The following is a 27866-nucleotide window of genomic DNA, read 5'->3' as shown; positions in this document are numbered from 1 at the left end:
GAAAAATACCTCTGCTAGAGACAAGGCTAGTGAAGTGCTGAAAAGGCTTACAGCAGACAGCCTACACAACAAAACTATCTCCTTCAATTAGTCCATGTTCATCCATGAGGCAAATGTGTCTGCCTTCTGGGCCAGACAGGGTGATGTTTTATTAATAGGCATAAATCTATTGTGCTTTTCTCCTCGTGACCTAGTGTATTCTGTCAGGGCAATGCATACCCCAGAGAAGGGAGTAGAATTTATGGGTACAATAAAACAATAGAGCTTCAGTGATATCAGCTGTTTGACGAACTTTAATATACATTTGCTATAAAACAGGCAGCAATTACCAGAATGTGATACCCAAATAAAAATCCATGATCCATTTGTGCGACAGATCTTCAATTTACTCACATTCATGTGAAAGAGACACATAAAAATGATACCCATGCTTAAAAACACTTAGAAGCAGTCTTTAAGACCCCACAGTTGCAAGTGATACTGCAGTACTTAGCTAATACTCATGTTTCGATGGCTTTGCCTTCATGATTCTTCCAGTGGTTCCTTTATGTTTTCTGGTATTTTGCCAAACACCTGTGAATCAGTGCACAACAAATATTCCTGCCATTTAATTTAGCCTTGCACAGAAAGGCTATATTAGGCCTGATGCAGACCTAATCCCAAACCTCTAAAGAGGTTTAAGGCACTCTTGTTTCACCTAATCCCGAAACCTAAACCAGAATCATTGAAAACCTCCATAACACCACAGGAATGGGCAAATAAAGGGTTTCCACTATGAAATTATTAGAAGGACACAGTGTATCTTTTGGATTTGAGAGCTAAGTTTTTACCTAAGGAGCTTGGACTGTCCACAATAAAAGTGTTTATTTTGAAGACAGGAGGTTGAAAGGTTTATTTGACTACAGGGCTGGTTTTACCCCTCCCACTCAAAAAAAGAAGGATGATCCCCTAGAAGAGTGAAAAATGGGGAAGGGGATGAACAAGTAATAAGGCAGGGGTAGCTCAGCAAAGCAGCTAAAGAAAACGAAGCACAGGTTTCTGTTTAAGCCTCAGTCATGGCCCACTCTGAGAAAAAGCAAGAGCATAGCCCTTGGTGCACAACTGGGCTCCTGGTTGCTTAAGTTCCTCACAGCAAACATGTAAGGAAAGAGTTATTTGTGATATAATTGCTGCTGTTCAAAATGGAGAATGTGCTCTCTTGAGATCTCTTACTGATGGGAGATAACACGTAAAAATGTGCACTGTACTGGAACTTTCAATTTCAAATTGCATCCAACTGTAATAAATTTGATCTTGCATTAATTCATGTTAAATTAATTGGACTTTGTCATTTCTGAATTCTGGTAACCACCTTATCTTGCCATATAACTTTGTGTCGTGAAAGGGGTATTTAAATTTCAAGGCAACTCTAGGGAATATTAATTGTACCATAGTTTAATAAACATTTAGCTCCTAACAAATTAAAGACCTGGAAGTATACTGCACATGTGGTTTCATTATGCATAGTATTTTATAGCAATGATCTGCTGCTCTAAATCCCTTAAATTATTTTAGCAAAACATGTAGGGAAATACAGGCCTCTATTTGTGCATTATACAATACTGAAGGTATTTATCTGTGCTTAGGACATTCCTGATAATGAGCCTCCACAGTGTACTGAGTTTTCATATCCACTGAATGCCATTTAAGAGCCTTTTAGAGCAAGGATTTAAGAATCACAATTCCTACTGATGAGAGGTTTGACATAATTTGCATGGAAAAGCAAACCCCAGATTTACTTTCACAGTCTCACAAACAGAAATGGAACAGAATAGCACTTCTTTAACAGTATTGTGGTACTCTAGGTGTAATTTACCTTGAAAGACTCTGGCTCCATAGGCAAAAATGGTAGAAAAACCAAAAAGCATTGGTTCTATGAGGTACCAATCTTTCCAGCTGGAATTATAGCAGTATAGCCTTCTGAGAAGCTACATAAATGACAAAGCTTTTATCTCCTAGGCAGGTGACACAAGCAAAACATAGTTTATTTGCTTTCCTTAAGCAAGGCTTGGTGTAGCTAGAGAGCAACAGGGGGCTCTTAAGAGGGGAAGACTACACCTTTCTGCAGTGCTGTCACGTGTACATGCCTGCACTGAGCTTGCCCTCACCTGTCTGAGAAGGGTGGATGGGTATGTCAGCAGGGTACAATTCCCATCCATGTAGCAGCATTTTTATTCTAGTAGCAACAATACATACTGGGTGATTTAGTGCAGTTATGATACCTAACCACTAACTGCCATTTGGACCCATGTCAGGAGACAACTTTCTTATCCAAAGCAGCTCTCCTGTGGGATAGCATCTGGAAAACCGAGCGTTGCTTTGCCACACTGATAAATTCAGGTGTGTTTATCCCAGAACGAGTCCAGATTGGCTCTGGCTATCAGAGGAGGCAAATGAACTCAGGAGCGCGGTAACCCTGGGCTCAGCAGTGTAAGAGAGCCTGAAACAGCCGAAGCACAGCGCAGCCCCGTTCAAGGCCTTCCCGGCTGGTCCGGGCACTCCTCACGGTGCCGCAGCTCTCCGCTCCTTACACCCGGTTCTCGTGTCTGCCCGTGCAGAGCAGCGACACGTGTCCAGCTCTTCACTCCCGGTAAAAACCACGTGCCCCCGGTTACGAAGCGTGAATCGCCAGGGCCCGCAGAGGAGCTGCTGCCCGGCCGCTACCGGCACCACCGGCCTCCCCTGCAGGCCACGTGCTCCGCGCTTACCCGGGCAGCGCATGCGCGCTTCCCCGTGACGCCAGGAGCTGCCTGTTGGCATCACGCCGGTGCTCGGCGCTCCTCTGTGCGTGCCTGGCTCCCGCATAGGTACGGCGGAGGATCGCCGATTCATCGCTGTCACGCTTCCCCCCCGCCAGGCGGAGCGGCGCTCGGTGAGAGAGGCGGGGGGAGAGGGGCGGGAGGGGGGGCCCGGGGGGCCCGCACAGCCCAGCCGACACGGGGGGCTCGGGCTCGGCCGATGAGGAGCCGCGAGCAAGGCCCGCAGGTGGTGGCCGCTCTGCCGGGAGCCCGCCCCTGTCACCGGCGCTGCACTGCGCTGCGGGGAAGGGGGGGGAGAGACGGGACAGGAGGGGGTTATGTGCGCGTGCGCGGTGGCGTCGCCGTGGCAACGGCGGAGCGGCAGCGCTGGGCCTCGGCCTGCCGCGTGAGGGGCGCGCGCCGTGGTAGAGCGTTACCGCCTCGCGCCTCCTCACACAGGCGGCAGCGGCCGCGCTTGGTACCCGTGTGCTGTCACCGGCACCGACCGGGCAGGTGGAGCGAGTGCCGGGCAGAGCGGCGTGTCCCGAGACGGGAGGAATGCTTGAGGGAGGTGCAGCGTCGGCGGCTAACGTGAGGCCTCTGCTAGGCAGAAGTAACGTTTTGGTTCAAGTCTGCGCCTATTTTATTGTGGTTGAGCCACTCTGAAGGGGTTTGCCTGGAGAGGCGCCATGAAAGGTCTCCTGTGGCAGCTGTAGCGCTAATGCCTGGTGCTTTGAGTTCAGAATACACCCCATCAAATGTTTAATATCAGTGAGCCATAAATACCAAACCTAGTTGTAATGGAGCTCTCAATTCTAATGTATTGAATTTTACAACTCTTCCATAATCCGGTGCTTTTCTTTTATGACCAACAGAAATGAGTGTTTTCAAGGTATTTAAAAGTAACCGATAGTGAGCCAGCTTACGCAAACACTGCTTGAGCAGATCGAGGGGAGGCAAAGAACCGCATCTGCTGAACGTTGAACCCGGTTCTGCCCATGGAAAGCACGGCCTCAGCTGGCTTGTTGCTTCTCTGTGCCTCCCACCGCCATCTGCAAAGTTGTAGTGGGAGTCCTCAGGAAGGCTTTAAAGTGCTTGCATACCTCTCTGTTGAAAGCATTTAAAAAAGTAAAACATGCGTATTGTTAATAATACATATAGTAATATGAAAAACAATACTGTATTTATCATCTGGATAGAGCTCTGATCAACCTGGTCTAGTCTCATAGCTGACCCTGCTTTGAGCTGGATATTGACCTGCGGACCTCCCGAGGTCCCCTCCATCCAGAGTGATTCTGTGACTGCATAATTAATACACCATAATTTCATAATGCAAACTTCAGATATAGCTTACAGCAGTCTACAAAACTAGTCTCATTTCAACAGATGACTCCAATCCCTAGAGTTTTACTTTTGATTAAGAAAATGAAGGAAATATTGGTTTAATGGATTTTGCATAGATTGATTCATTGATGGGTAAAGAAAAAGATCAAGACCGCTCATCTATCTTCACGCAGTACACACCCGGATGTGCTGCTCCTCATTCACGAGCGGCAGCGCTGGTGTTTTCAGGGAGTGGGGTTTTGTTTTTGCTCCCTCTACTGGCGTTCTGATCCTGCAGCGAAGTATTGCACAGTTGCCGAGTATGTGAGACATAGTCCGTGGTACAGATGTTTTCTACATGGGCACTTTGTTTGCTATGTAGCATTTTATAGATGTAGCTGGTGTTCTGAATGTAATCTTGCAGTGTTTGGATGACATCTGCATACTGATATCTGACGTTTGTATTCTTTCACTATTTTTCTTCTCAGTAGTACTGGTTGGTTGAGATGAAGAAAATGCCTTATACAGCTCCTTTATATTTCAGTTTACAGTATAAAATAATCTAATGGCTAGATTCAGTAGCTTCATTTTGAAATGAACAAGGTATGAAAACATGCACAGTGTGTGCTCTGGAAAAAACAGAGAACATGAGAGCTGGAAATCCATGTTTAGATTTTACTCTTTCTCTGGGAGCTGTTTTGAAGAGCACCTCTCCATGCTTTCAGCGCACTCTCTTTGTGACCTGTCATTCTTCCAAAGCTCCTTCCACCAACCCCCAATTTTAGTAGCGTTTCTGTGAGGCTTCTAGGGAGGGCTTCATGACCAGGAAGCATTTCACTGACAATTTGTCCTGTCTGCATAAGTTATATGGAGTACAAAGGACATTTTATTTATTTTTAACAAAATTACTACATTTGAAAGAAACTACTGGAATAACATCTTGTTTTTTAATGATTCCCAGTAACATCTTTATTGATTTACAGGTAAACTAGTTTTTTCTTGTTATAGGAATATCCTGTGATCATGAAATCTAATTCTGTTTGTTCTGGCTTGGATGTATCTTTATCAGTTATAAAGATTCTGCAGATGGAAATTATGCTGGTGCATGCACAGGAATAGATGCCAGTTTCTAATATCAGATAGTCTGGTTTTGGTTAATTGGTCTACAGACTTATTTTACAATATTAGAATTACGGTATGAGAATTGTAACATATTAGGCAGCGGATCTATTGACTGAATACGTTACGCCTTTGCTGATACCATTAACCACTTTAGAATGTCGTGAGTTTCTTTTTGCAAAGAAAGGCAAACTCCTGACCTGTACGTGTTCTTACATTCTAAATAGACAAGTCTTTTGGCTATCATGTAATACATTGGACTATATTATATGTTATGTTTGCGTACCTTTTGGTTTTGAGTGCTATTTCTCTGCAAGCTCAGCCATAACAATGTACTACTTCATTGGAACAGTTAGAACTGTAAACCAGTTGTTGCTAATTAGTTTATATGGGAGATTCAATGCTGAATATTCTGTTTTGTCAAAATCGCATTCTATGAAGCACTGTCTTCATTGTGGAAAATTGCTACTTGGACTACTCTTCTATAATAAATTGTTTTGTTGTAGCTACATTGAATTATAGATCTGATTTTAGTCAGTAAGATTTCTGGGATTGTGAAGACAGATTTAGTAATGATTAAGATAAAAGGATGAACTTTCCTTTTTGGACACCTCTTATGAGTTATAGTGCTGATACGTTACTTTTGCATAGACTTCAAATATATTTGGTAGTACAAATGAAGGTTTCAAATCAGTAATAACTTGAAAACTAACTTAGCTACTGGTTTGGTTTTGGCTTTTGGTGGGTTTTTTGAGGAGGGGTGTTTGTGTTCGGGAGTTTATTTGTTGGTTGGTTTTGGTGTTGTTTTTTTTTTGTTTTGTTTTCCCAAATTACTACTCTCTGTGGAGCAGTAAAAGTGATCACAAAACAATGAGAAAAACCTGCACAATTTTTCCCCAAGCAACCCAGCTTCCGTTTGAGGTCTGTACTGGCACAGTTGTACAATGAAAAGTAGATTTTTTTTCTGTTCATAAGCAATAAAAATGATTTCACAACTGTAATGAATGTACTTCCTATGGTCCATTTTAGTTGTATGCAGGTAATGGTGGCATAGCTCATCATTCCAAAATTGTTTCAGTAGCATTTATGGCTTGGTGTAAATGCTCGTATGTCATAGGATTATTTGAAAGAACTGGAACTTTGTGACATGTCAGGTTTGCCATGTTGAGAAAAGTGGCTTATTAAACAATAGGTGGTAGTTATCAAGAGTAGATTGTAGTGTATGTTTGGGCTAGAAATATCAGATTGTAAATCAACAGATTTACTTTAAAAAACAGGTATTACTGGATGTCATTTTAAAAGGCATATATTAACCTTAAAGGTTTCCAGACCACTAAACTGGAGAACCCAGGCTATGTTATGGTTCAGAAGCATTTAAAGTATGAATCAGTCTCTTCTGCATCTCAAAAGTGAAAGTTATAGGGAAACCACCTTTTCTATAAATGGCTTTACTAGCACAGTTCTTTAGAATTGTAACATCATACTGTAAGCAAATTAGGAGTCTTAAGAGCAAAAATTCTTCTAGTCAGCAAATTTTCTCTTTCATGATTTATTTTTAAAAGTCAGAAGGTGACCATTACAGTCAAAAAATAATGATTTGTACAGGAAAACCTTCCCAGATGAGACGCAACCCTGTCCTAAACCTCTGTGTTTGCAGGCTGAGTTTCCCAGAGCTGCTGGGTGACTTGTTTATAACGTAAAGCGAGGCAAGAACTATTTGGACAGAAACCTTTGGTTTGGTTGGTTTGTTTTGGGGTTTGTTTTTTTTCTTTTTTAATTATTCAATGGTTTTTCAGTAGATGCTAAATTTCTTTGATTTAAGGGAGGGAAGGAAGGATTCTGCCTTAAAACGTACCAGATAGGAATCTTAGGACAGACTTTTTGCACTCAGACAGCTGGAGCAGCTGTAGATTCCCCACTGAAATGAAAATGCTACAATTCAAGATTTAGAAAGGCAAAAAGTGTGACCAGAGCATTAAATAGAAGGGTCATATGATACCAAAATTAAGCTCTGTGTTTATTATAAAGAAAATCCTAGTTGTAGAAGGGAAAAAAATGAACTTGTTCCACCACTTTTTTCCTCAGGAGAAAACACCGAATATATCCTAGGTAATAAATCTGGTTTATGGCTCACATGAGAAAGGGTGGAGGAACTCCTATTATTTTCTTCCCAGAAATTGAAATACACATGAGCTAACATGGGAGACACTGGGATTTTCATCCAACAAATGCACAGCTGGCTTCTGCTTTTGTTATTTTTTTAAGTCTAATAATTTTTCATTTGATTAGCTGGTGGCTGACAAAACTATCACTTGCTTAGTGCTTTGTATATTTAGTAGAGTAGATGTGATGTGAAAAAGATATTGTGATACGTACCCAGAAGCATACCCCAACTTTTTCAGTTGATGAGAAATTTCTACATACCTTTCCTTAAAATGCAAGTTTCTGTCATCAGGATTTGAGTTTGAATATCAGGAAAGTAACTTCTTGAGAACTAGAAACAGGAGAATTGTGTGAGCATTTGAGGATTTGGGGTTTTTAATTCACGTTGTAGAACTCCACGATGCTCTACACATATAAATAAATTGCCAGGAATAAGTTGACAGTCTTCAGTGCCAGTATTGCCATGAGAAAGTGAGGAGACTATCTGGGGAAAAAGTCCTAGTTAGTGCTAGGAGGTGTCAGAAGTAGACCTGCAAACAAGATATATCAAAGATTTTGAGTGTACACAGGATGGATTGTGGAGAAGGCACATGAACCCACTTAACGTGGGGTTTTTTTGTTTTGCGCTTTTTTTTCCCACAAAATAATGAGATAAAGTGAGCACAGCCATAAATGTGAGAGAACAGGAGCCATTTAGGAATGAGGTTGCTCAGAGCTATGTCTTTGCAGACCTCTGTAAAGATGTGGATTCTCAGTTCGAAATCAAGAGGAAGAAGGACCTATCACAAAACTGCTTTGTATGCCTTCTGCAGAATAAAGAAAATGTATTCAAGAACCCAATATCATGGTCTGTTTTGCATTGGCCATTAATACCAGGGGCAAAGCAGATTGATTTCTTCTGTGTTCACTCTCCTGGTGTGTAAAGTGCTGAGCTATGATGCTGCCTTTGTTATTCTGCACAAAGCAATGCTAATACCTTCATTAAGTCAGCAGCAGAGGAAGAAAAATACAGTTTTATCACACATCAGTAGGCCTCCATTGTCCAAGCATTTAGTGGGATTCTCATTGTTACTATCAAAAATTCCAAATTAACTTGCCGTATTCTGGAGGCAGGAGAGAATGTAGGCTGCCTGCTTCCACTTGGATATCATGTGATGTCTTCTCTGGTTTTAATTTGTATTAATTTATAAATGTTAGGTGTTCTAAGCCATGTAAAAAATTTAAGTGAAATGACCTTGAAGCTACAGGTTCATTACAAAGCTAAACCTCTACCTAATTTCAGGTCAGTTTTATCTCCTTTTGTGCGGTGGCCAGCTGGGGAAGGAAGGATTTTGTAAAGACTTGTAGAATCTATGCACTTGTGTCTATGTTCTGACCTAGCTCCATTGCACTGACTAAATAATTGTTGGCAAGTTCAAGCTGTATAACTAGAAGGTTATGACTTTACTAAATGCCATGAGCCAATATATTTTAATGGATAAGGAAAATGACCTTAATAGAAAAATATGAGACTACTGAAGTAGTAAAAGATTATCACTCTCTTTTGGTTGTATCTCTTTCCAAGACTTTCTGTCTGCTAGGATCAGAACACTTGGTGTATGGGACTGTTGGCTTGGAACATGGAAGTGTATGAGTCTGTATCAGTGATGGCTTGTTCCAATGGGATGTTGCCCGGTGCAAGGGCCCATGTAGCAGTCTCTCCAGAAGAGGTATAATCAGTGCACCCAGCTTCTGTCTGCCTCCTTTTTCCTCCATCTGCCTTGTTACAGTTTGCATGTCTGGCCTGCCAGTATTTGAATGTTTGCTCTAATAAATTTTGTCTTCTGTGATGGGCCTGTTTGACCTTCTGAAGCTGTACTTTGAGTTCTTGCACCTACATTAGACCCTTTGGTTATTTTGTCCTCTGGCATACGCGATGATGCCACATTGGTTCCCAGCTGAGTGAACGTGTTACTGTGTGACTGGACGGGATGGGCTGGGAGGGAGCTGGTTAATAGAAGCCTTTGGCTTGCCGTGGTGGCACATGCTTTTCCTGCAGCACAGCACCGTGGCCTTTCTTTTGCACTCTGATCCCTTTCCCCAGGTGCAGAGGGCTCTCCACCCAACTTGCAGTAAGTTTCAGAGAGCAAGAGGGCCCATAGATAAACAGGTGGTACACAGTCTTAACTGCAGGAAGGTCTCTAGCCTGGTACTGTTACACAGCATTTACACTCTTTGCATGAGATTTGCCATGTCTGCTCTTGGGAACAGTTTGACCTTATCGAACAAGGCTCTCAAATTTGAGAGTAATTTGGAGCATGTGAAACACTCAGGAGTTTTTAATTTTTACTTTTTTCTTTTCTCCTTTTTTTTTTTCTCAAGTTGTGTGTTTAGGCCCCCCACCTTTCACTTCAACAATTGAGGGTGTTGGTTATTTCCTCCCGTGTTTGTGTAAGAAAAGCTTTTTATAGTCCGTTTTTCCAGTTGGAGTATGTACTTCCTCCATTGCAGCTTAACACATCATTCTTCCCACTCCCTCCCAACCACTGAAGCTAATGGAAGACCTTTGGTTTTTTTTTTACTTAAAATAAAAATGGAGCTGTGGGGTTGGGAATGGTCATTATTCTTCCTTTGAAATGTGTTCTTCAACAAGTTGTGTTTTGCTCTTGGTGAAGGAGAAGCATATAAGGAAGCAAAGAATAATCATCTGCGTTTGGTTTATAGGACAATTTGTACTGGGCATTTCCAGCTCAGTTTTTGATTAGCTGAAAACCTACCTAGAAAAAAGTCTGTCAGAAACATGAATGGGCAGCATTCTGTAAAAAATAAATAAATAAATAAACCAAGGTAATGCCAAATGTGAAGAATTTTTCAGTGTTGTTCATCCTGACTTCTGCAAGGACCACAGCTGAGGTGAACGCAGTCTAGGAGCCCAGCTCCTTCAGTGGAGAGGTGTGTGCAGGCATGGCCACTGTGGACTGAACTGTCTCACTGCTTCAGATCTTGAATATTTTTAGTCTGTATATAAGCTTTTATTTTTTCCAAGTGACTAGTTTTAAGGTGACATGGTAACTCTAAGGAGTCAAGGCAGAAATTCACACTTCTCTTTTCTCATACACTAGCTCTACTGTAAGCTTGCAGCGAAAAAAGTGGATCTGAGGGTTGCAGATCTGAATTGTGACACTGGGCCTAAGAATCCTTGTGCCTTAAATCTCTTGTCTCGCCACAGGATGGTTAAGGTCCTGACAGGTCATTTTTTAGTTCCTTTTGTATTCTGGGATTACCTGATGAAAATAACATTTTAAAGGCACTTGCTTATTTTACTGCTCCACTACTAAATAATTGACATCAGCACTTAGAGTTTAATTATAGTGATTTTATACCATGAGTGTTCTTTAGTGCCTGACAGTGTAATTGGGCATTTTTATAATAACCCCTTATTTATAAAAATTTTTGAGATTTGTGCCTTCCTGCTTGTGCCCATTAAATGTGGTTATCATTATCTAGTGACGACGTGTGTTCTTCCTAACTAGGATTCTCTTCTCTTTCATGCTGATACTATCTCCATGCTAGATTATTCCTGTCCCTAGCAGCACCTCGGGGCAGGAGTGGGAAGTAAATGTGTCCCATATGGCTGCTTTAGACAGCAGGTTTGGGTGTGGGGAGATGGGAAAGAGGAGACAATGGGGTGGAGCAACAATGGGGTCTTCGTGCCTAATCCTTCCTAACTGTCGTATAAGTAGGGCAAGCAGAGGGGGAGCAAGGCCATGGCTTTTTTGTACAGTCAAGGTAGTTAGGAGTAATGTGGGAGTGCATTGCATTCAGGTCAGGGTGAAATTATTTGTTCTCCCATGTGAGAGGAAGGGAGCCAGGGAGGAACTGTGACTGAGTCACCCACTCTTCCTGGAGCGCCTCCTGGGGTGGTGCCACTACATGCAGCCCAATACAAGACTGAGCCTGAAGGCTTGAACGAGCTGGTTGCAAATATTTTACAGAAGTCTTATTTTCTGGTAATTACTTTAATATGATTCAGTGTTTTCTCTTTTGTCTGATCTTGTTGATGAGCCTTCATGCCTGATCCTTCCCCCGCTGTCGTGGGAGCAGGGCAAGCATTCCCACACCATCTGTGCTGTTCCTGCTGTTTTCCCTCTTGGTTTCAGTGGCTGTGAGTAGGTGCATTTTGAAGTATCATTGCTGTTGAATGCAGCAGACCGAGAGTGTGTCCTTACAGAAAAATGGCTGATCCTGGAGCTCATCTTGTGAACCCTTTGAAACTACTAAACTGATTCAGATTAGTGGGGATAAGGCAATTTGCAAAACTAGGGTCCAGGTGCTGTTTGCCAGTTCACATTTGTAGTGATTCCCAAAATTAGAGCTGCTGTGGAAACCTGGAACTTTGTTTCTGAGGCAAGTGTTGTGTACGAACTGAGTCCAAAGCACCCAGTGCTCAACAGATATATGAAGAATGGGCAGGATTTAGGTTCCAGTGGGTCACCGACACTATTTACTAGAGACTAGTAATAACAGTGAACAGACTCATTCCGTTCCCAGATCTCTAGGGTTTTAAAAATCCAGCAGAACCAGCAAAATATATAAAGCCCAGCCACTGAAATCCAGCCAAGTTTTGTAAAGATTACAATGGTAGCTTCAATTAAACATAAATTGTAAACTTTAAATGTACAATTTATTTAAAAGGATTTATTTTGCCAAACCATAAATGTGCCACTAACTAAAACAAGATATAACAGATTAAGAAATCTGAGTTTATACGGTTTAGAAAAAACCTTTCAGATATTTTTAATGCTTTTGTTTAACCATGTGATTCATATTTAATCCTGGTTAGACCAAAGTCATACATACATATCTTTGTAGCAGGCTGTACATTTCTCATAAGCAATTGACTGGCCGGTGTTATCATGTATGTTCAATTCAGATGGTGGAGAAAGGTGTAAAACACAACTCACTTGCGTAATCTTTTGCATGTAGTAGAAAAAAAAATCTGTCTCATACCTACAAGAAATACATGGGTGCTCATAATTCATATTATCTCATAAAATTTAGAAGAGCATTCAGAGACTGCAAATGCAGGTAATTTATGTATAAAACCTCATCCATGAAGAATTTATTGCCATAGCAGGTATAATGTACTTTGGCACAGACTTACTCCCTGAAACTAATACTTGCAAATTTGAAAAGGGAACATACCAAAGACCTTGCAGGTTAAACTATAATCTGGTTTTATACAAAAGACATTATTATGAAGACTTTTGTGTTTGAGAGAGCTGAAGCCAGTTGCTAAATCAATGTTCCATGGCTACTGCAGATGTGTGCAGATATCTTCTCTATGTGAGTAGTCTCTTTAAAATCAGTGTCGGTTTAGTGGTGCTACCTTTGTGTAATTATTGATGTATGTAAGTATTTTGGACCTTAGTGGGAACTGAGGAAACTGCAGAAACTTTTATATAAAACATTTGGATGTATAGTATCTACAAATTAGTATCTGCTTTGCGGAGGTAGTTTGCTAGCAGCTTCATGAAATCCAGATCTCATTTCCTCCTGCAAGGACTGCACTGGGAACATGGGGCCTTATCTTTCTCTCCACACTTGGACAAAACTGCCTGATTAGGGCCATGGGATCCATCCATCTTGTTGCCATTTCTGGGTGACCACAGGGAGAGGTGGCTCTTGTGTCCTGGGAGATTCATGCTGCTAGACTTCGGCATGTGGTGGCATAAGCAAGGCTATGGTAGGGCTGTGGCTACATTGCAGAGAAGTTGTGAGCAGTCTTTGGGAGATTTCAGTTCTGTCTCCTCAGTGCTTGGGTGGCTCATGCAGCTGGAAGAAAGATACATTTCCTTTTGTTCTTCCTGCAGGGGTCTGATTTCTTGTTTTCTTTTGAGATTATATTGTGCACATATGCTTTTATAATTGTTGCCTCTTTTGACCCACTTTTACTTCCATGAAAGTTAACGACATGAAATGAAGGCAACCCATTGCCACTCCCAACTTTTCTTCATAGTACAAAGTAGCCTTAAAATGGGGAAGGTTCTCATTTACCGTAAAATATACCACTTAAATGCATGTAGCTGGGAATGGAAAGAAACAGCTGCTGGCATGATATATTATTAGAGGGATTTTGGGCCAGGACAACAGGAGAAGGTACAGAGCTTATTGCTATAGAAATGGACCAGAGCTCTCAAGCATTGAAGTAGAACCGATAGGACCTTTAAAATTCTTCCTCAAAAGATACACATTGGTATAGGGAAGCAGTTTGCTAGGCTTGGATGGACAGAGAACATTATCAATTCCTCTGGGATTTTAACTAGTAATTCCAGGAAGTCTAGGAGTTTCAGGAAGTGCTATTAAAATATTATGCTATTTCTTCCAAATATAGATCCTTGGACAGTACACTTACGCCTTTTCTGTTGGCTTGCCCTGCAGCAGAAATCTTCAACCATTGAGGGCAAAGATAACTTCCTTTGCCAGGTGTATTAGCTGGAATTATATCTGTTGCAGAAAGAAGTAACTTCTCTCTTGAGAGTGACCTGTGATTTTTGAGGTCAGTGAAGATTTGTCTCAGTGAGGATGTCATTTTGCTACTAAGGAAAACCTCACTGGGCTCATATATGAAATACTATGTTCAGTTCTCTGCTTTTCCAGATGAAGCTAGTGCAGTTAGAGATGGTGCAGAAAATGGCAGCTGGAATGATAGAAGGAAATGGAGTAACTGTCACAGGAGGAGAAGTTGAATAGGATGATACTCTATAGTTTAGAAAAAGACAGATACTTATCAGTGAGATTTACGAAATCATGAGAGTGATGAAAAAGTTGAATATGAAAGTGTTGCCCTCCAAATCCTACAATGCAAGAACCAGAGGGCACTTAGTGACTGTAGTAGGAAATAAGGTTTAAAACAAATACAAGAAAAAAACTTCATTTTCTGAAACTTCAAATACAGATTTTTTATTTTTTATTTTTATTTTTTTTTGCCACAGGAGTATTGGCAGTGGTATCAGCAGGTTGCAATGGTATCAGCAGGTTCCAAAGGCACCAATTTCATAGACAGCAGGACTACAAATGGACAGTGAGATTATGTGCCCTGTTACATCACTAATAGAGCAATTGTGCAAGGAGGACTATGGGGGGAATGGACTGCAAAAGCAGTCAAGCTTCTTCTGTCTTTTCTCTAAATAGCATCTCTAAATAGCATGCCACAGTTGCATTCAGGATACTAGGCTAGATGGACCAGTTGTCAGACCCTGCAGGGCAATTTTTTCTGCAGTACTAGAACCATACAATGTTTTTTGCTGAAAGATTCTTGTTAGTACATTGAATTCTCACAGGATAATAAAAAAATGGTAGCAAGTGTGTTAATATTGCATTGTTGATACCTGAAATATTAATGTATTTTAAAGTCTGATCCATTGATAGTCAAATGCCTTCCTGTTACTGTACATGTAACTAACATGGCATTTACTTGGAAAACGTACAACTTAGAAAATGAATTTTAAGTTTGTGTGTTTATTTTTTTTGGCAGTGAGTTTTAGTTATCTCTGAAGTGAAAAGCTATCCATGTGCAGTGAAGCTGTATGGTGCCATGAGTACTTTAGCAGGATGGTATGCAGGACAAGAATGTAGGAAGCTGAATTGGAGTAGTTTCTTCATGCTCCAGTATTGTGTGCTACTGAGATGTCTGTGCTAGTTCCAAGCAGGCTGAGAGAATGAGACAGAAGGACTTCGGGCTGACCACATCTGCAGACCAGGGGCCCCTGTGCCCTGTGGGATGTGATCTCTGTTCCAGGCTCTGGGCTTTAGTGATATCACAGAGCTGCAATGACATCGCTGCAGGTTGGGTCATCCTCCCTGTGCATGCTGTTCAGTGCCTGCCCAGCTCCTGATCAGACCCTAAATATTTAGGCTCCCGCTTCTTCTACAGTATCCAGCAATTTTATTCTTTATTTTTAAAATCTATTTAGTTATTGTTTGTTATTAATATCTGCAGCATTTAGAGCAGACCTGCAAAGAGGAAAAAAAGAAACAACCAACTCACTAATTCACTTTAATGTAGGACATGAAAAGTTCTTTAAAATGTTGTGGGGTTTTTTTTTGTGATAGAAAATAATTGTCTTTTGTGTGCTTTATTTTTTGTAACCTTAACCATATCAACAACAACATTGTCTGTTTTAATTAGAAGATGTGGGCTTTGTTAACATAGAGGCTTTGAATATTTGTGTATCTTCTCTGCTCTGGGCACCAGCTTTTAGTTGAGATACTTAACACTAGCCATAAACTACCAGCGCAGCTCAGGTCGGCTCATGATATCTGAGGAAACTGGTAGCACTCTGCTGTTGATGAGAAATCCAGTGTAAGCAAATCCTCACTAGTAGTCTCAGATGTGCTGTTGGGAAACATGTTTGGCTTTTAATCAGAAGAAATTGAGTGTTTTGTTCTTAAGATTATCTATTTTATTCTGTTGTGTCAGTTAAATGAATGTTAACACGAAGAGCTTAAAACTGACTAAAGCCTCAGCTAATTGAGCTTTGGTTCCGTGAGAGTTTCGATGTCATCCTCTTTTTTGTTTTCCTGTTTTCTGGGGAAGTACTTCAGCTATAGGGCAAAAGTAAACAAAATAAACCTTTTAGATCTTCTTCACACTTAAATATATTTGTGCATATTCTTAGTTACTGTTTACTTCTTGCAAATTTATCTCAGTCTGAAAAAAAATCAGATGTATTGTTTTCTTAACAAAGATTTGACCTTCATCTTCATAGACACGGTTTTACTATTTTTCCTCTCAGCCTTTAGTTCAAAGGAGCGCTTCTAAGCACGCAGGCAAAACCCAGTTCTATTGTATAAAATAGAGATGTGTGTTTTATATCACGGGAGTTTAGAGAACAATGCAAAGGTCAATTGTGTTGCTTGCTCTCCTGTCACATGATGTGGGTGTGTATATGAATGCATCCCTGGAATTCCACTGTGGGATCTGCATCTTTGAAGCTGATGCTAAAATTACTGCCGAGGCTCTTCCAAAGGCGGATACTGATGAAGATTCAATGAAATCGAAGGTCGCCAGTCTGGTAGGCGTTGAAAGGTACCTGGCTATGATACTATTTCTGATTTAATAATGCGAATGGGAGGCTAGCCCTTTGTAATAATTAGGACTAATTACTGAAGAGGTGTTGACAGATGGGCTAAGAGGAAACAAACTGCCTTTATCCAGTGGCTTAGAGTCAGATTACTAGTCTTGTGTTATCTGTTTCTCAGAAAGTAGAAGCTTCAATCATTCACTAAGTCTTCAAAGGGGAAAGGGATCCTAACAATATACAGGATTTGGGGTGAAGCTATGAAATAAGGCTTTGACTCAAAATGGCTAAATTAATCTCCTTTCCGTAAATTATCATACTTTTAAAGTTTGAGTTACAGATGGAGAATCTGATTGTAGTTCTGAAAAATACGTGAAATCAATATCGATGACTGTCCTGTCATTATTTGTTGTCACTGCTCCTGCTCATGGATTAGTTTAAACTCAGTTCCTTGCTGTTACTTATATTAGTATGAGTTCTTTGATTCCCTCTTATGCCATGTGTGGTACCCGCCCAGAATGGAGACAAGGGAAAATATTCAGCACTCTTACGTTGTTTGTTTTATGCAGATGTTGTACCTGCTCAAAAATCAGAAAATACATCTGCCTGGCTTAATTATGGTTATTTACCTTTTTAGGAGACAAGAATTCACATTTTAGGAAGAAACCAAATTACAGTATAGTGGCATTCAGGCATTTACTGAGAAATTCCTCGTTGAAGTAGCCTTTCCTTAAAAGGTATTTCTTCTCTCCTTTTGGATGTACATCCACATGAAGTAAGTAGATACGATTGTCCAGTGTAAATGCAATTAGCAAAGACATTCAGGGGTTAATGCTTTGTCACTAGAATGAGACTCAGTGTGACTTACTTTAGGCAAATGATTTAAAAGTCCAGCAACCCTCCATCTTCTCAAATGACTGCTTTTAAGTGGATTTCGTCCCACTCCACGATATATTGGTCCTGTTTTTCTGAGAAGCATGAGGTAAATATGGTTGCATTTGTAAGAAGAGGTAGCCTTCAATTATTTATTTACTTTTAACAAAAGAGACCTTTTAATTAGTGTTTAAATATTTATAACAGTTTTATTGTGCTGTAAAATCGGTTATACTTTGATCTAGATTTTCTGGTTTGAGATAATACGGTTGGTAAAAGTTTTCCTAATGAATTTGGTCAGAACATGACATAATCTGATTATCTGATGAAAGATTGACACTTCAGTTCCTGCCAGCATAGAAGTGTGGTACAATAGGGGGCTATTCAACACACATTCAAAGATGGGAGTTCAAGTTCAGCTACTGCAGAATTGTTCAAAGTTTCAAATTAAGGCAGTAAAACAGTTTTGCATTTTTAAATACATTTTTAGTCAGGAGTAGTTTATTGTGGATGAGAGGAATGAAGCTTGTTGTTACATGTGTAGACTATGTAACTCTGGTTTGTAACTGGTTTTATTTCTCTCCAGTTGCTAAACAGTTGTTAGGCTTACTCCTTAAAACACAGAGAAACTAACTGACCAGAACATTGCAGACATAGGAAATAGTACTAAGAACTGGGAATCAAGCATCAGTCAACTGCTGTTGAATGTAGGACCAGCCTTTTATTAATATCCCTCATGTTACAACAATTTATTTAACAAATTGCTACTTTTATCTCAGAGCCTTGGAGATGAGCATATTTAACTAATGTATCCTACGTGTCTATGCAAAGTGAATATAAACTTATCAAACTGGCGTGAAAGAACAATTGTGGGGCTGTATCTGAGGTGTAAGCTTAGTTTAAACTGTTAAAATAAACATATTATTATTATTATAATATATTCAGGTAGTATTTGCCTTGTAAATGCCATTCCTGTTTGCACTGGAATTATAGTGATTCATATTAGATTTCTTGGACTAATTTGCTCTCCAGTAACTTGGCTTATCCAAATGCTTATGCTGTATTGGATGGGAATCCTGATAGACAAAAGACACATACTATTCATGATTAAGCTTAAATTTTGGGGGATATTTCATAGCATAAAAATACTCTATAATCTGTACCTTTGAGTCATATATTTAAAAGTTATATACATAACGATAAGTCTACCCTTTTTTAAATACTGAAGGAGTTCTTACAGGAAGTAAAATGTATGTACCAAATGGTATGTTCTTTACCAAAATGCAGTTGCTTCTGACATTGAGAGTTCGTTGAAGGATTTAAAGTTTTATCCTAATCATAGAATCATAGAATGGTTTGGGCTAGAAGGAGCCTTCAAAGGTCAGTGAATTGATGCAGATTGAAGTACTGTCCACATTGCTTTGTTTCTTAAAACACTATGTGGCGTGTGAATCTCACTGGCTGTGGAAGGGGACTGCATGCCTGGAGTCAGTGAGTGGAGTTCTAACCCCAGTTCTAGTGACTGCCACCTTAGGAGGTCACTTACTGTCCCTGCATCAGTTTATCTACAAAGAACAACCTATAGTAATGCTGGTCTCAGAGACAGACTGTAGTTTACACAGAAGCAGAAACCTTCCAAAGAGAAAATGCTGTATGAAGTACTGGTGTAAAGACTGAATCCTGCAAACCCTTCCTTGTGTAAGACACCTTACGAATATCATCTGGCGGCTTGGACATATTAGATCAGATCCAAAATCTGGAATTTGAAACATGAGCAGGGTACAAATAGGAATTACCTTTGGTTATTTAATACTCCTGTGTTTACATTAATTTATCTCATATATTATTTGGAATTTCAAAGTGTATTTTTTAACTGTTAGGAAACAAATGTTGAGAATATAAGCATGGAGTAGGAAACGGGTACAGTACTTTGATATAAATGTATATCCCGCTATGGCAATGCTGGTAAAATACTTACCCTGTTCAGTCAAGGGCAGAATCTTATTTTCCCTCTTTTAATGGACATGTATTTTGTGAAGGTATTTTGTACTTGTCTTAATTCCATCAAATGTAAACTGCATGATTAAAGTAAAGGAAGTATTTTGGAAAGCACTGTCAGAGCTCAATTTGCAGTGCATTTTAATTTAATTGCCTACCTCTTCAAGGCGTCTCACTCTTGGTAAGGCATATACAATAGGGGGTTATTTCATAAGCGGAAGAAAGCGTACAGCCAGAAAAACGAGCAGGAGTTTTAAAAGTACATGTAAAGTAGGTTGTTTCATTGTGTCTTCATAAGAGTCACTACTCAGCATCTCCTCCCACCAAAGAAGAGAATTCTCCTCTTTGGAGAACTTTCTGTTTGCAGGAGCTGTGAATTTCAGGGTTGGTTCATATTCAAAGAAATTTGAAGGCACCTGACTTTTAAATGATAGTCATATTTACTTTGAATATGCCCAAAGCAAAATAAAATACAACATTACTAAATCCATGTGTAATAAAATATTAATGTATTTATCTTTTATCAGAGTTTAATCCAAAAATAATATTTATAGAGTAGAAAAATAATTTATATACTTTTGTTTTAGTTGAATCTAAGATAATGATGCAAAATTAAAATGCAGTCTTGTAAAACTTACCGACATACTGAAATGAATGTAATTTTTAGGTAAGTATGGAAATAGTTTTTGATCTATTCTCTCTTATTGTTCACTATATCGTGCTAGATCCCAAGCAGAGCTCAATGTCAATGGAAATAACTGTATTTCTAGCAACTCTGGATATGATCCTGTCCATCAGGAACCAATTGATAAATCATTGTGTGATTTAGAAGCATGTTAATTTACTATAGATTATATTTTTATTATGTAATATCACGTTACATACGCATTTCCTTAATACAAGAAACTCTTAAGTTATATTTCACACTTTGAAGAAAAAAGGATAGTAGTAAAAATTTCATGTGATTTGTGCTGTGTTCCATGTTCCTATGCCCTGTGGGAGGAAAAGAAAAGTAATAGAACAGACAAATAAATAAATGTGGTGTTGAAACTGGCATGACAGTTTCTGCTCTTGCACAACGGAACTGCAATCAATTTATTGTCTTCATTGGTCAAATGCCAAAATAACAGTATAATATTATACAAGAGTAGATTAATTAAAGTGTAATTAAAATGGAATAAATTAAATAATCATAAAAGTTTGTCATGGGAAAAATATGTGTTTAGAATTAATTAGTTTTCAAATAAAGTGATATTTTAATTGCTCATAGTTACAGAATCCTTAATTGCAGACATATAATTCTGGCCCAAATAACGTCAGTTGCTGTAACAACTTGATGCATTTCTTCTCTGTCAATTCTTTTTAATAGTTTGTTACTAAACAAGATTATTGCAGGAATGTCTGCTAAAATGTCTGGAAGATGTTTAATTAAGCCCATGCTATCTGAGGACATTATTAGCTCTTGGAACCAAAAGATTTGTAGCTGATGCTGCACTATGCAGCACCCCTAATTAAGGAGGATGGGCAGACAGAGCCCCGTGGCTGACAGATTGCTATGCACCGCTGAACTGGAGGCTACTCAAAACAATCATTTGATGGTCCTTGGCTTATCAATTTTCTGCTAGATTACAATGATTTATCAAGTGTACCAACTTAAATTCATTTGGAATCTAGTGGTATGCTATATAGAGACAGTCGTATAGATACTTCTTTTCATTTATATTGTGCATTTCCATATTCTTCAAGTTTTCAAAGTGTTTAGGCATTTGTTGTCTTTGTTTGTTTGTTTGCATTAATTTTATGGAGAGTGTGTTGCAAAGTTGAACTATTGTGAGCTTTTATGCCTGCTTTCTTTCTCCAAACAAGGCTGGCTGTAGTTATATCATCGCACTTTACCAAGCAAATAATGGTTTCAGAAAGTAAACGAGATGGGTGTCTTTTCCCTCATCTACAAAAGAAACCTGTTTATTAAACACTAGAATTTCAACTGATACTGCTGCATTTCATGCTAAATTTTAGACTCCCCTATTAAAAGCTAGTGCAGTGACATGTGAGGCAGTGGCTCTCATGTTTTCAGACACCATATTTTTGGCATAAATGTGTCCATGATATTTGGCTGTCTCCAAAATGTTTACTTCAGTAAGATTTGCAATGCCCAAAATGTTTAACTGTGCTAACAAAGGTCAACCAGCTGATAGCTGAGGGTGAATATGTCAGAATGAAAGACCGAAAAAAAATTATCAGTCCGACACAGTGGGAGTATTAGAATGATTAATGTTTATGTTAATTTATGGCTTTTACATGTTGATTAATAGCTTTTTGTTTCAGTGACCAAAATGTGGAAGTGGCAATGAGATCCATATGCTAACTCGGTGTCTTTCAAATAATTACAGTAACTCTTAGGTTTGTTCCCAGGCTGAATTTATGTTTTCATATAGAAAATAATTGTTGTACAGTGACTTTTTAAAAAAACCTGCAGATGGAGGACCCAGCCTGGGTTTGGTGTTCCTGAAGGTGAAACACTGACATCCATATACATTTTCCTTGTACACTTCATTATTTAAAATCATAATATATTGTGGCTTAGGCTCATTCAGTCGGCGGATGCTAGGAGACAAAAAAAGGTGTTAACACTGTGAGGAGCCATTATCTGAGTGGAAGTCATTAAAAAGCTGTTGCATTGCGTGATGGTTATTATTCATTTTCTGTTTCCATCAGATTTCTTGGCATATCACCAATTGCTGATAAGCAGTTTTGTTTGCTATCTGTCCATTGACTATTACAATTAAAATGTGGAAACAACGTTTCCACAGACATTCGTTGTCTAAATGTTAGGAGCGAAGGTAATTTTTCGGGAGCTCCTGAGAGAGGATGAACTCCTAACTTCCCTTGAAGTCCATGGGAAATGGAGGTGCTCAGCACTTCTCAAAGTGAGACTTCTGAAGTGGTTTTCTAAGCAGGCAGTCACTGTTAGTCATTGGAAATTATTTGGTGACTAGTTAGAATGAAAGCTCTGATGGCATTTAGTGTTCCCAGCTCTAAAAGGAAAGGCTCTTGTCAGCTGTAATGTTGGCTGTGTGGCAACAGGTTTATGATATCAACTAATAGAGGATCGTGTAGCTCTATCATATCCATGCATTCTCTTTCACATTGATTTGTCTCTAACTAGCAAGGTTTGCAAGCAAGTGAATTCCATCTAGAAAAATGAATGCAGCATCTAGATACTGTACTTTCCAGTGGAAACACAGGCTTAGGAATGCTCCTGTGAATGCATGAGTCCACCACTGTGATTCTGTGTTTTTTTTCTTTCATATGAAATATGTACATCACTGTGCCAAATCTTTACTTTGGTAGTCATGGGTAGGTGGTAATACAGAAAATAACGAATTTAAGAGAAGGCATTTGGTTATCCTTACTTGAAAATTAAGAGTTCTTTGTTAGTGTATTCTACTGGTTAAATCAGAAATTTCTGCTAATTCTAATTTCTGCTTGAAACCAATTTCTAGATTTTAAGCTTTCTATTGATTTCCATTTTCCACTTGAAATTTATTTTTAATTAGCTTTGAAGAAATCCTTGAAGTATAATACAATTTGTATCTCAGTTTAGGACCAAAGATAGCAAAGGGAGCTTTAAACTAAAAGCTGCGCTGTTAGTTGACTATGTTTTCATATATTGTGGATCTGTGACCTTTGCAGTTATTTGTGTAGCACTCCTCCATCTCTTAATCTGTGCAGTTGCTATACAACCTTCTACCAGTTTTACTTTTACTAGTGCATATTTCTGCCTTTGCACACAACAGGTACGGTGTGTTTCAGGGAACTGGTGTACAAACACAAAGAGCAGGCTGCCTGGCTTTATGCTTTGAAATTTATCCAGAGTGGCTGTTTCTTCCTGAAGTGTTTTGTATGTGTTAGCTTGTTACAGTACACAAAAAGGTATTTCTTTGTATAGTCAGTTACTTTTCACCTCAGGTGTAAAGAGATTTCTTCAGATGATGGTCTTGCAACATCCCTTTCTATTGCTGACGTCCCTGTTTCAGTGTGTTCTGTCATTTTTTGATTTGTACATGCAAAATGAGAAGCTGGGCTTAAAAAATTTGTCACAACATGCCTGAAGAATTGTTTCCCAAACCATATTACCTGCTTTCAGACCTTTTATAGTCAGTAGCCTATAAAACTTCACTTTTGCCATCAAGTGAAGTGCACTTGAACTCATTGTCTGGCACCTTTTAATTATGTATGGAAATGCTACTCATAAATGGGTTCTTGTTCTCCACTTCTTGAAGTGCCATGTAACCAGGCAGCATTCTGTGTCAACCAGGGATGTCTAAGGTGGTTCCAAGTCCTGCTGAGTTCTGGCATAATTCAGTGAGATGAATTGGGTGCTGTTTGGGACCCTCCTGATCTGTCTTTGCTACTCGGGCAACTAACACACCAGCTAGGCATAGCTTGCTGCATGAGGAAGGGCCACGGTATTCACAGGCAGCCATGTTTTAAGGGTGTTCCTTGGGCAGAGGATATTTCAGTCTCACTGCTATGAAACCCAGTTGTCTGCAGTGGCTGGACCTGTGAAAACTGTGTTTGGAAAGCTCATACTGCAAGGGCTGCCTGCTGTATTTTAATGCTGGAGATTGTGAATGAAATGGAATAAACAAATTTGTTTGTACTGCACTAATAATTTGAGGTAATCTTTTATTTCCACTGGCTTCCTCTGCAGTTGAAGCTAGTGACCCACTTCAAAACACTCATGCACTAGAGCTATGCTGTGCAGCGGGGCAGAGTGTCACAAAACTTGAGTGAGTGCAGGTAGGCACAGAAGTGCAGGCTGAAAAAGGCCTTTTGTATGAATGAAAAGGGGGAAGAACAATTCATTCACATCTTTCTCTCTCATTCTTTGCTCTGATTTTTCCTTTGGGAGAGTGGCACCTGGTAGACTAGGAATTTTCAAAAAATAACAGGGATTTCATATATCTATTTGTGAGCACACCTGGATGTGTTGAATATTTTGCAGTAGTAATTATGTCTGCACACCTGCTGGTTTCAGTCCCAAATCAGTTTGCCAGACATGCCTAGAGAGATTTATTTCTCCTATACCTGAAAAGCTCTTTTACCACCGAGTTTTTACTACTCTAAATAAGCCTAAAGAAAAAAAGGAGAGGGTTTTTTCTTGTCTTTGCTTGAGCCATTGGTATCTCAAACTGAACTGTGGCGTTTGTAGGGGGAGGTGAATGTTTGGGTGATATTTTAATAGCAATTTGGTTTTGCTTCAATATGTGATAGAAATACAAATGACAGGAGTGGGAACAGGAGAGTTGCTGAATTCTGCTGGAATTTTTCCTGTGGGAATCTGTTAATGTTTTTAATTCTCTGAGAGATTTTCCTAAGGTAATCCTTTTGACATTTACATATTTGAAATGACTCTCATTAAATAAAAGCTTACATCAAATGTTGAAGTGATGATACTGGAATACCACTGCATAGAAATTCAGACGGTTTGAAGATTATCCTAATTGCAGCCTAAACAAAGTAGGTTTTGTGAGGGATATTAATAACGAACAGTACCTTCAAATAATGTAATTTTGAAGGAAATTCAGTTGTTTTGGCATTTAGTAGAAACTTTTTTTTTTCCTAGAAAAGCCCTTTTTGCTACCTATGTGTGCTGTGCATAGCTGTTTGCTAACTGAAACACTGATCTGAGCAGCTGGGGTTTCCACCCCTCACTCACACAGCAAATATAATCTGTGCAGGAGCCCAGGGGTTTGTAGTGCACCCTGTGAAAAATATTTCTAGTAGCCTGTAGCATATGGGAGTGTAGCGCAGCCCCTGAAGGAGGATGCTGTTACCAGCACAGGGAAGGCTGGAAGAAATGAAACATCTTTTAAAAACAAGAGCATGATGATGAGGTGTTGCATCTCTTACTGGTGATACCCTCTTGCAAACAAACAATGCTGTAAGCAAAATGGTTCTTATTTTTTAACATATTTCCACAGGAGGCAGGAGTCATAGCATGAGGATATCTCAGGTAGTAGTCTGGCCCTGAGACTCTTAAATGAAGTTTCTTGTACAGGTTGGTCTTTGCTTGTGCAAGCCCTTGAGCCAGATTGTGCTCTCAGACCAGCCTATATACTAAGCAAATTCACTTAATTAAATTTGCTACAGATATCCTCACTTAGCAAGAACAGATTGGTCCCCCTGAGGCGAGATGGAGTTAACAAGAAAATAAGTGTTGTGCTAATTAGAGAACTCATTTTCAGACACCTGGGGTGAAACTTTTAAAAGTCCTAGAGATTTAGGGTTGAAAATTCATTTGAAAATGAGTCTTAGGCTTCTAAATCACTTAGGTGCTTCTGAAAAGTATACCCAGGGGCTTTATCCATCCCACAGTCATCAGATTTAGCATGTTTGTAGCTGTCCGCTTAGCAAAGCATGGTATAGCCATTGTCTGTTAGTATCAGTATACCACAATGTACTTCATTATCCCTGTAAGTAAAGATAGTGAGCTACCTGGTGAGTTCAAGGTAGGCTAAATGTCATTTTTGTGAGGATGCTGAAGTGTCAGCAGGAACAGAGGGATACTTCCCTGGAGTTTTTAAGGCACCAGTGCACCAAATTTCCATCTGTTTGTGATTCATGGGACTTCCTCTTGATTTAGGTACATAAGAACTTTTAATTAAATCTTGGTCTTAAGTGACTTGTCCATGCGCATGGATAAAGAAAATAGCACAGATGCAGTTTTATAGTTCAGCACTTGCTGGAAGAAAAATGAGATGCTTAATACTGTCACACTGCCATTCATCTCCTGAGTCACAATAGGAATTTAATAAGGAATCATCTCATAACCCCAATAAAAAATGACATAGGTTCAATATTAAGCCCATTTTCCAGATTCACATGTCTGATTAGCAAAAAAGCAAGCAAAGAACCAGGCTCCAAGGGGGAAAACGTCACTTCATGTGCTTACAGCTTGCAAGTATGTTGTCAGTAGTCATGTTTTGTTCCTGTATCCAGCCTGAGAATTTTTCTGAAATATCATCCTTGTAAAGACATGCATTAGTAGCGTCTGTTTCATGCCAGGTAAAACCCTTCCCACAGCCACGCACACACTTGCTGTCTGTCATCAAAAACTTGTGTGTCAGTAATTAGAAAAATGCTATTAAAAACCTGCCTTGTAATCCCAGATAGCCTCTGGGTTGACTCAGTTCTATTTTGTCTTCCTTGCTCAGTGTAGTAACCCACGATCGTTGCACTATGAAGAGGGACCTCACTCCTGTGACAAGCTGCCCGGCTGCTGTTATATTTGCATGGTTCTACAGAGTGACCTTTTGAGAGCAATAGCATACAGCTGTAGTGTCCCAAAGAGGTGGCTTTAGTGACAAAATCCCTAGTCTAACAGGTTTACAACAGAAGTGAAATGTTACAGACGGGCAGTCAGGAGCTGGATCTCACTATGGGGGAGAACTTGTACATCGTGTAATCACCTGAAAATTTACTCCAGCCTGTCAAGATGCTAGATCATCAGACAACATCATAAACCAAATGAGTCAGGGCACTAAAACAAGGAGGATATCCACTGATCTCATTATTTTCATACCTAATTATACAGTGCTATTGAGGGAGAACTGAGCATTATGCTGAAGAATCCCATTTCATCACCTGTCCTAAAAGATAATTGTGTTTAATTAGGACTTACAGATACCATGGTGATTACTGATCTATAAACACCCAGGGTAGACCTGCAGATGAGGTGCCATAGCAAGTGCATCCATTAAACAAAATTCAAAAGCTGATACTAAAGTGAGATGACAAAAGTCGAGTTGTTTTAATTTGCCATTTGACTTTTAGCTTTAGCACTTTGCTGCAATCATCTGCAATTCCTCTGCTGTGAACCAGCAGGCAGAGAAACAGCTGCTGATCATCCCTTACTGAATTTAGAAACCTTTTTCTTTAATCCAGTGTTAAATATGCATGAATGGGAAAGACTGGTGACATCTATAATGGTAAAAGCTGTCCTTTTCTGTATGAGGTCAGGTCAGCAAGAAAGAAGCAGAAATACAAGCATGGCTAGTCGCAGATAAAACAGTAAAAACTTTTAATGGTGAAAATATTTCTTGTAATGCATGTTACGATGCATTTTCCAATGAATTGCACATTGTACTTACAGTCAAAGAAGCTGCTGGTTACCTTGTCCCAGCACAGGTCTGGAGGGGCACTTGCAGCAGGTCAGAACACAGGAAAGTTGTCCTTGTCCTGCAAACTGCCTGTGCTAATGTGAGTGGGAATACTTGGGAAAAGTGCCAGATCAGTGAGTGTACTTACCTGCGTCACACCAACTATCCCTGGGAGTTTATGATCAATTTTCCTTTACATTTCCCATCGTAGGCAGGGCACCCTGATTTCCTGCACACTTGCCCTGTTCTGTGCTGACTCAGATCACAACTGAACTAATCACATAAAGCTGAAAGCATCCATCTCTCTTTATTGATCGTTTGGGGAATACAACCCCCTTGGAATAAAGTGTTTAACACAATAGTCACGAAGTTAGTGTGAATTA

The 27866-nt window shown here is 39.6% G+C and overlaps 2 protein-coding genes across 10 annotated transcripts in view; one reads left to right on the top strand and one right to left on the bottom strand.

Moving 5' to 3' along the window:
* COMT (catechol-O-methyltransferase) overlaps nt 1-27866 on the bottom strand; it is a 363225-nt gene that overhangs the window by 77494 nt on the left and 257865 nt on the right. The gene's annotated exons all lie outside the window — the stretch shown is intronic.
* GNB1L (G protein subunit beta 1 like) overlaps nt 1-27866 on the top strand; it is a 66736-nt gene that overhangs the window by 21315 nt on the left and 17555 nt on the right. For 2 of the 9 annotated variants that reach the window (XM_061465600.1, XM_061465592.1), the window contains exon 1: nt 3320-3407. The exons of 4 other annotated variants lie outside the window; for them this stretch is intronic. In XM_061465600.1, the coding sequence (XP_061321584.1) occupies nt 3336-3407 (72 nt within the window). In that variant the 5' untranslated portion in view covers nt 3320-3335. Of the gene's footprint in view, nt 1-2764; nt 2912-3290; nt 3408-15558; nt 16453-27866 lie in introns of those variants that run through there. 3 more of the 9 variants (XM_061465597.1, XM_061465593.1, XM_061465599.1) reach the window with 3 other exon arrangements.

This window comes from Pezoporus flaviventris, unplaced genomic scaffold (genome assembly GCF_033815535.1).
Source record: "Pezoporus flaviventris isolate CSIRO_AGI_PZ_B2104156 unplaced genomic scaffold, CSIRO_AGI_Pfla_v1 ptg000041l, whole genome shotgun sequence".
NCBI classification, from domain to species: domain Eukaryota; kingdom Metazoa; phylum Chordata; class Aves; order Psittaciformes; family Psittacidae; genus Pezoporus; species Pezoporus flaviventris.
Note: the sequence above shows the minus strand (reverse complement) of the source record. Positions and strands in the feature narration are given on the sequence as shown.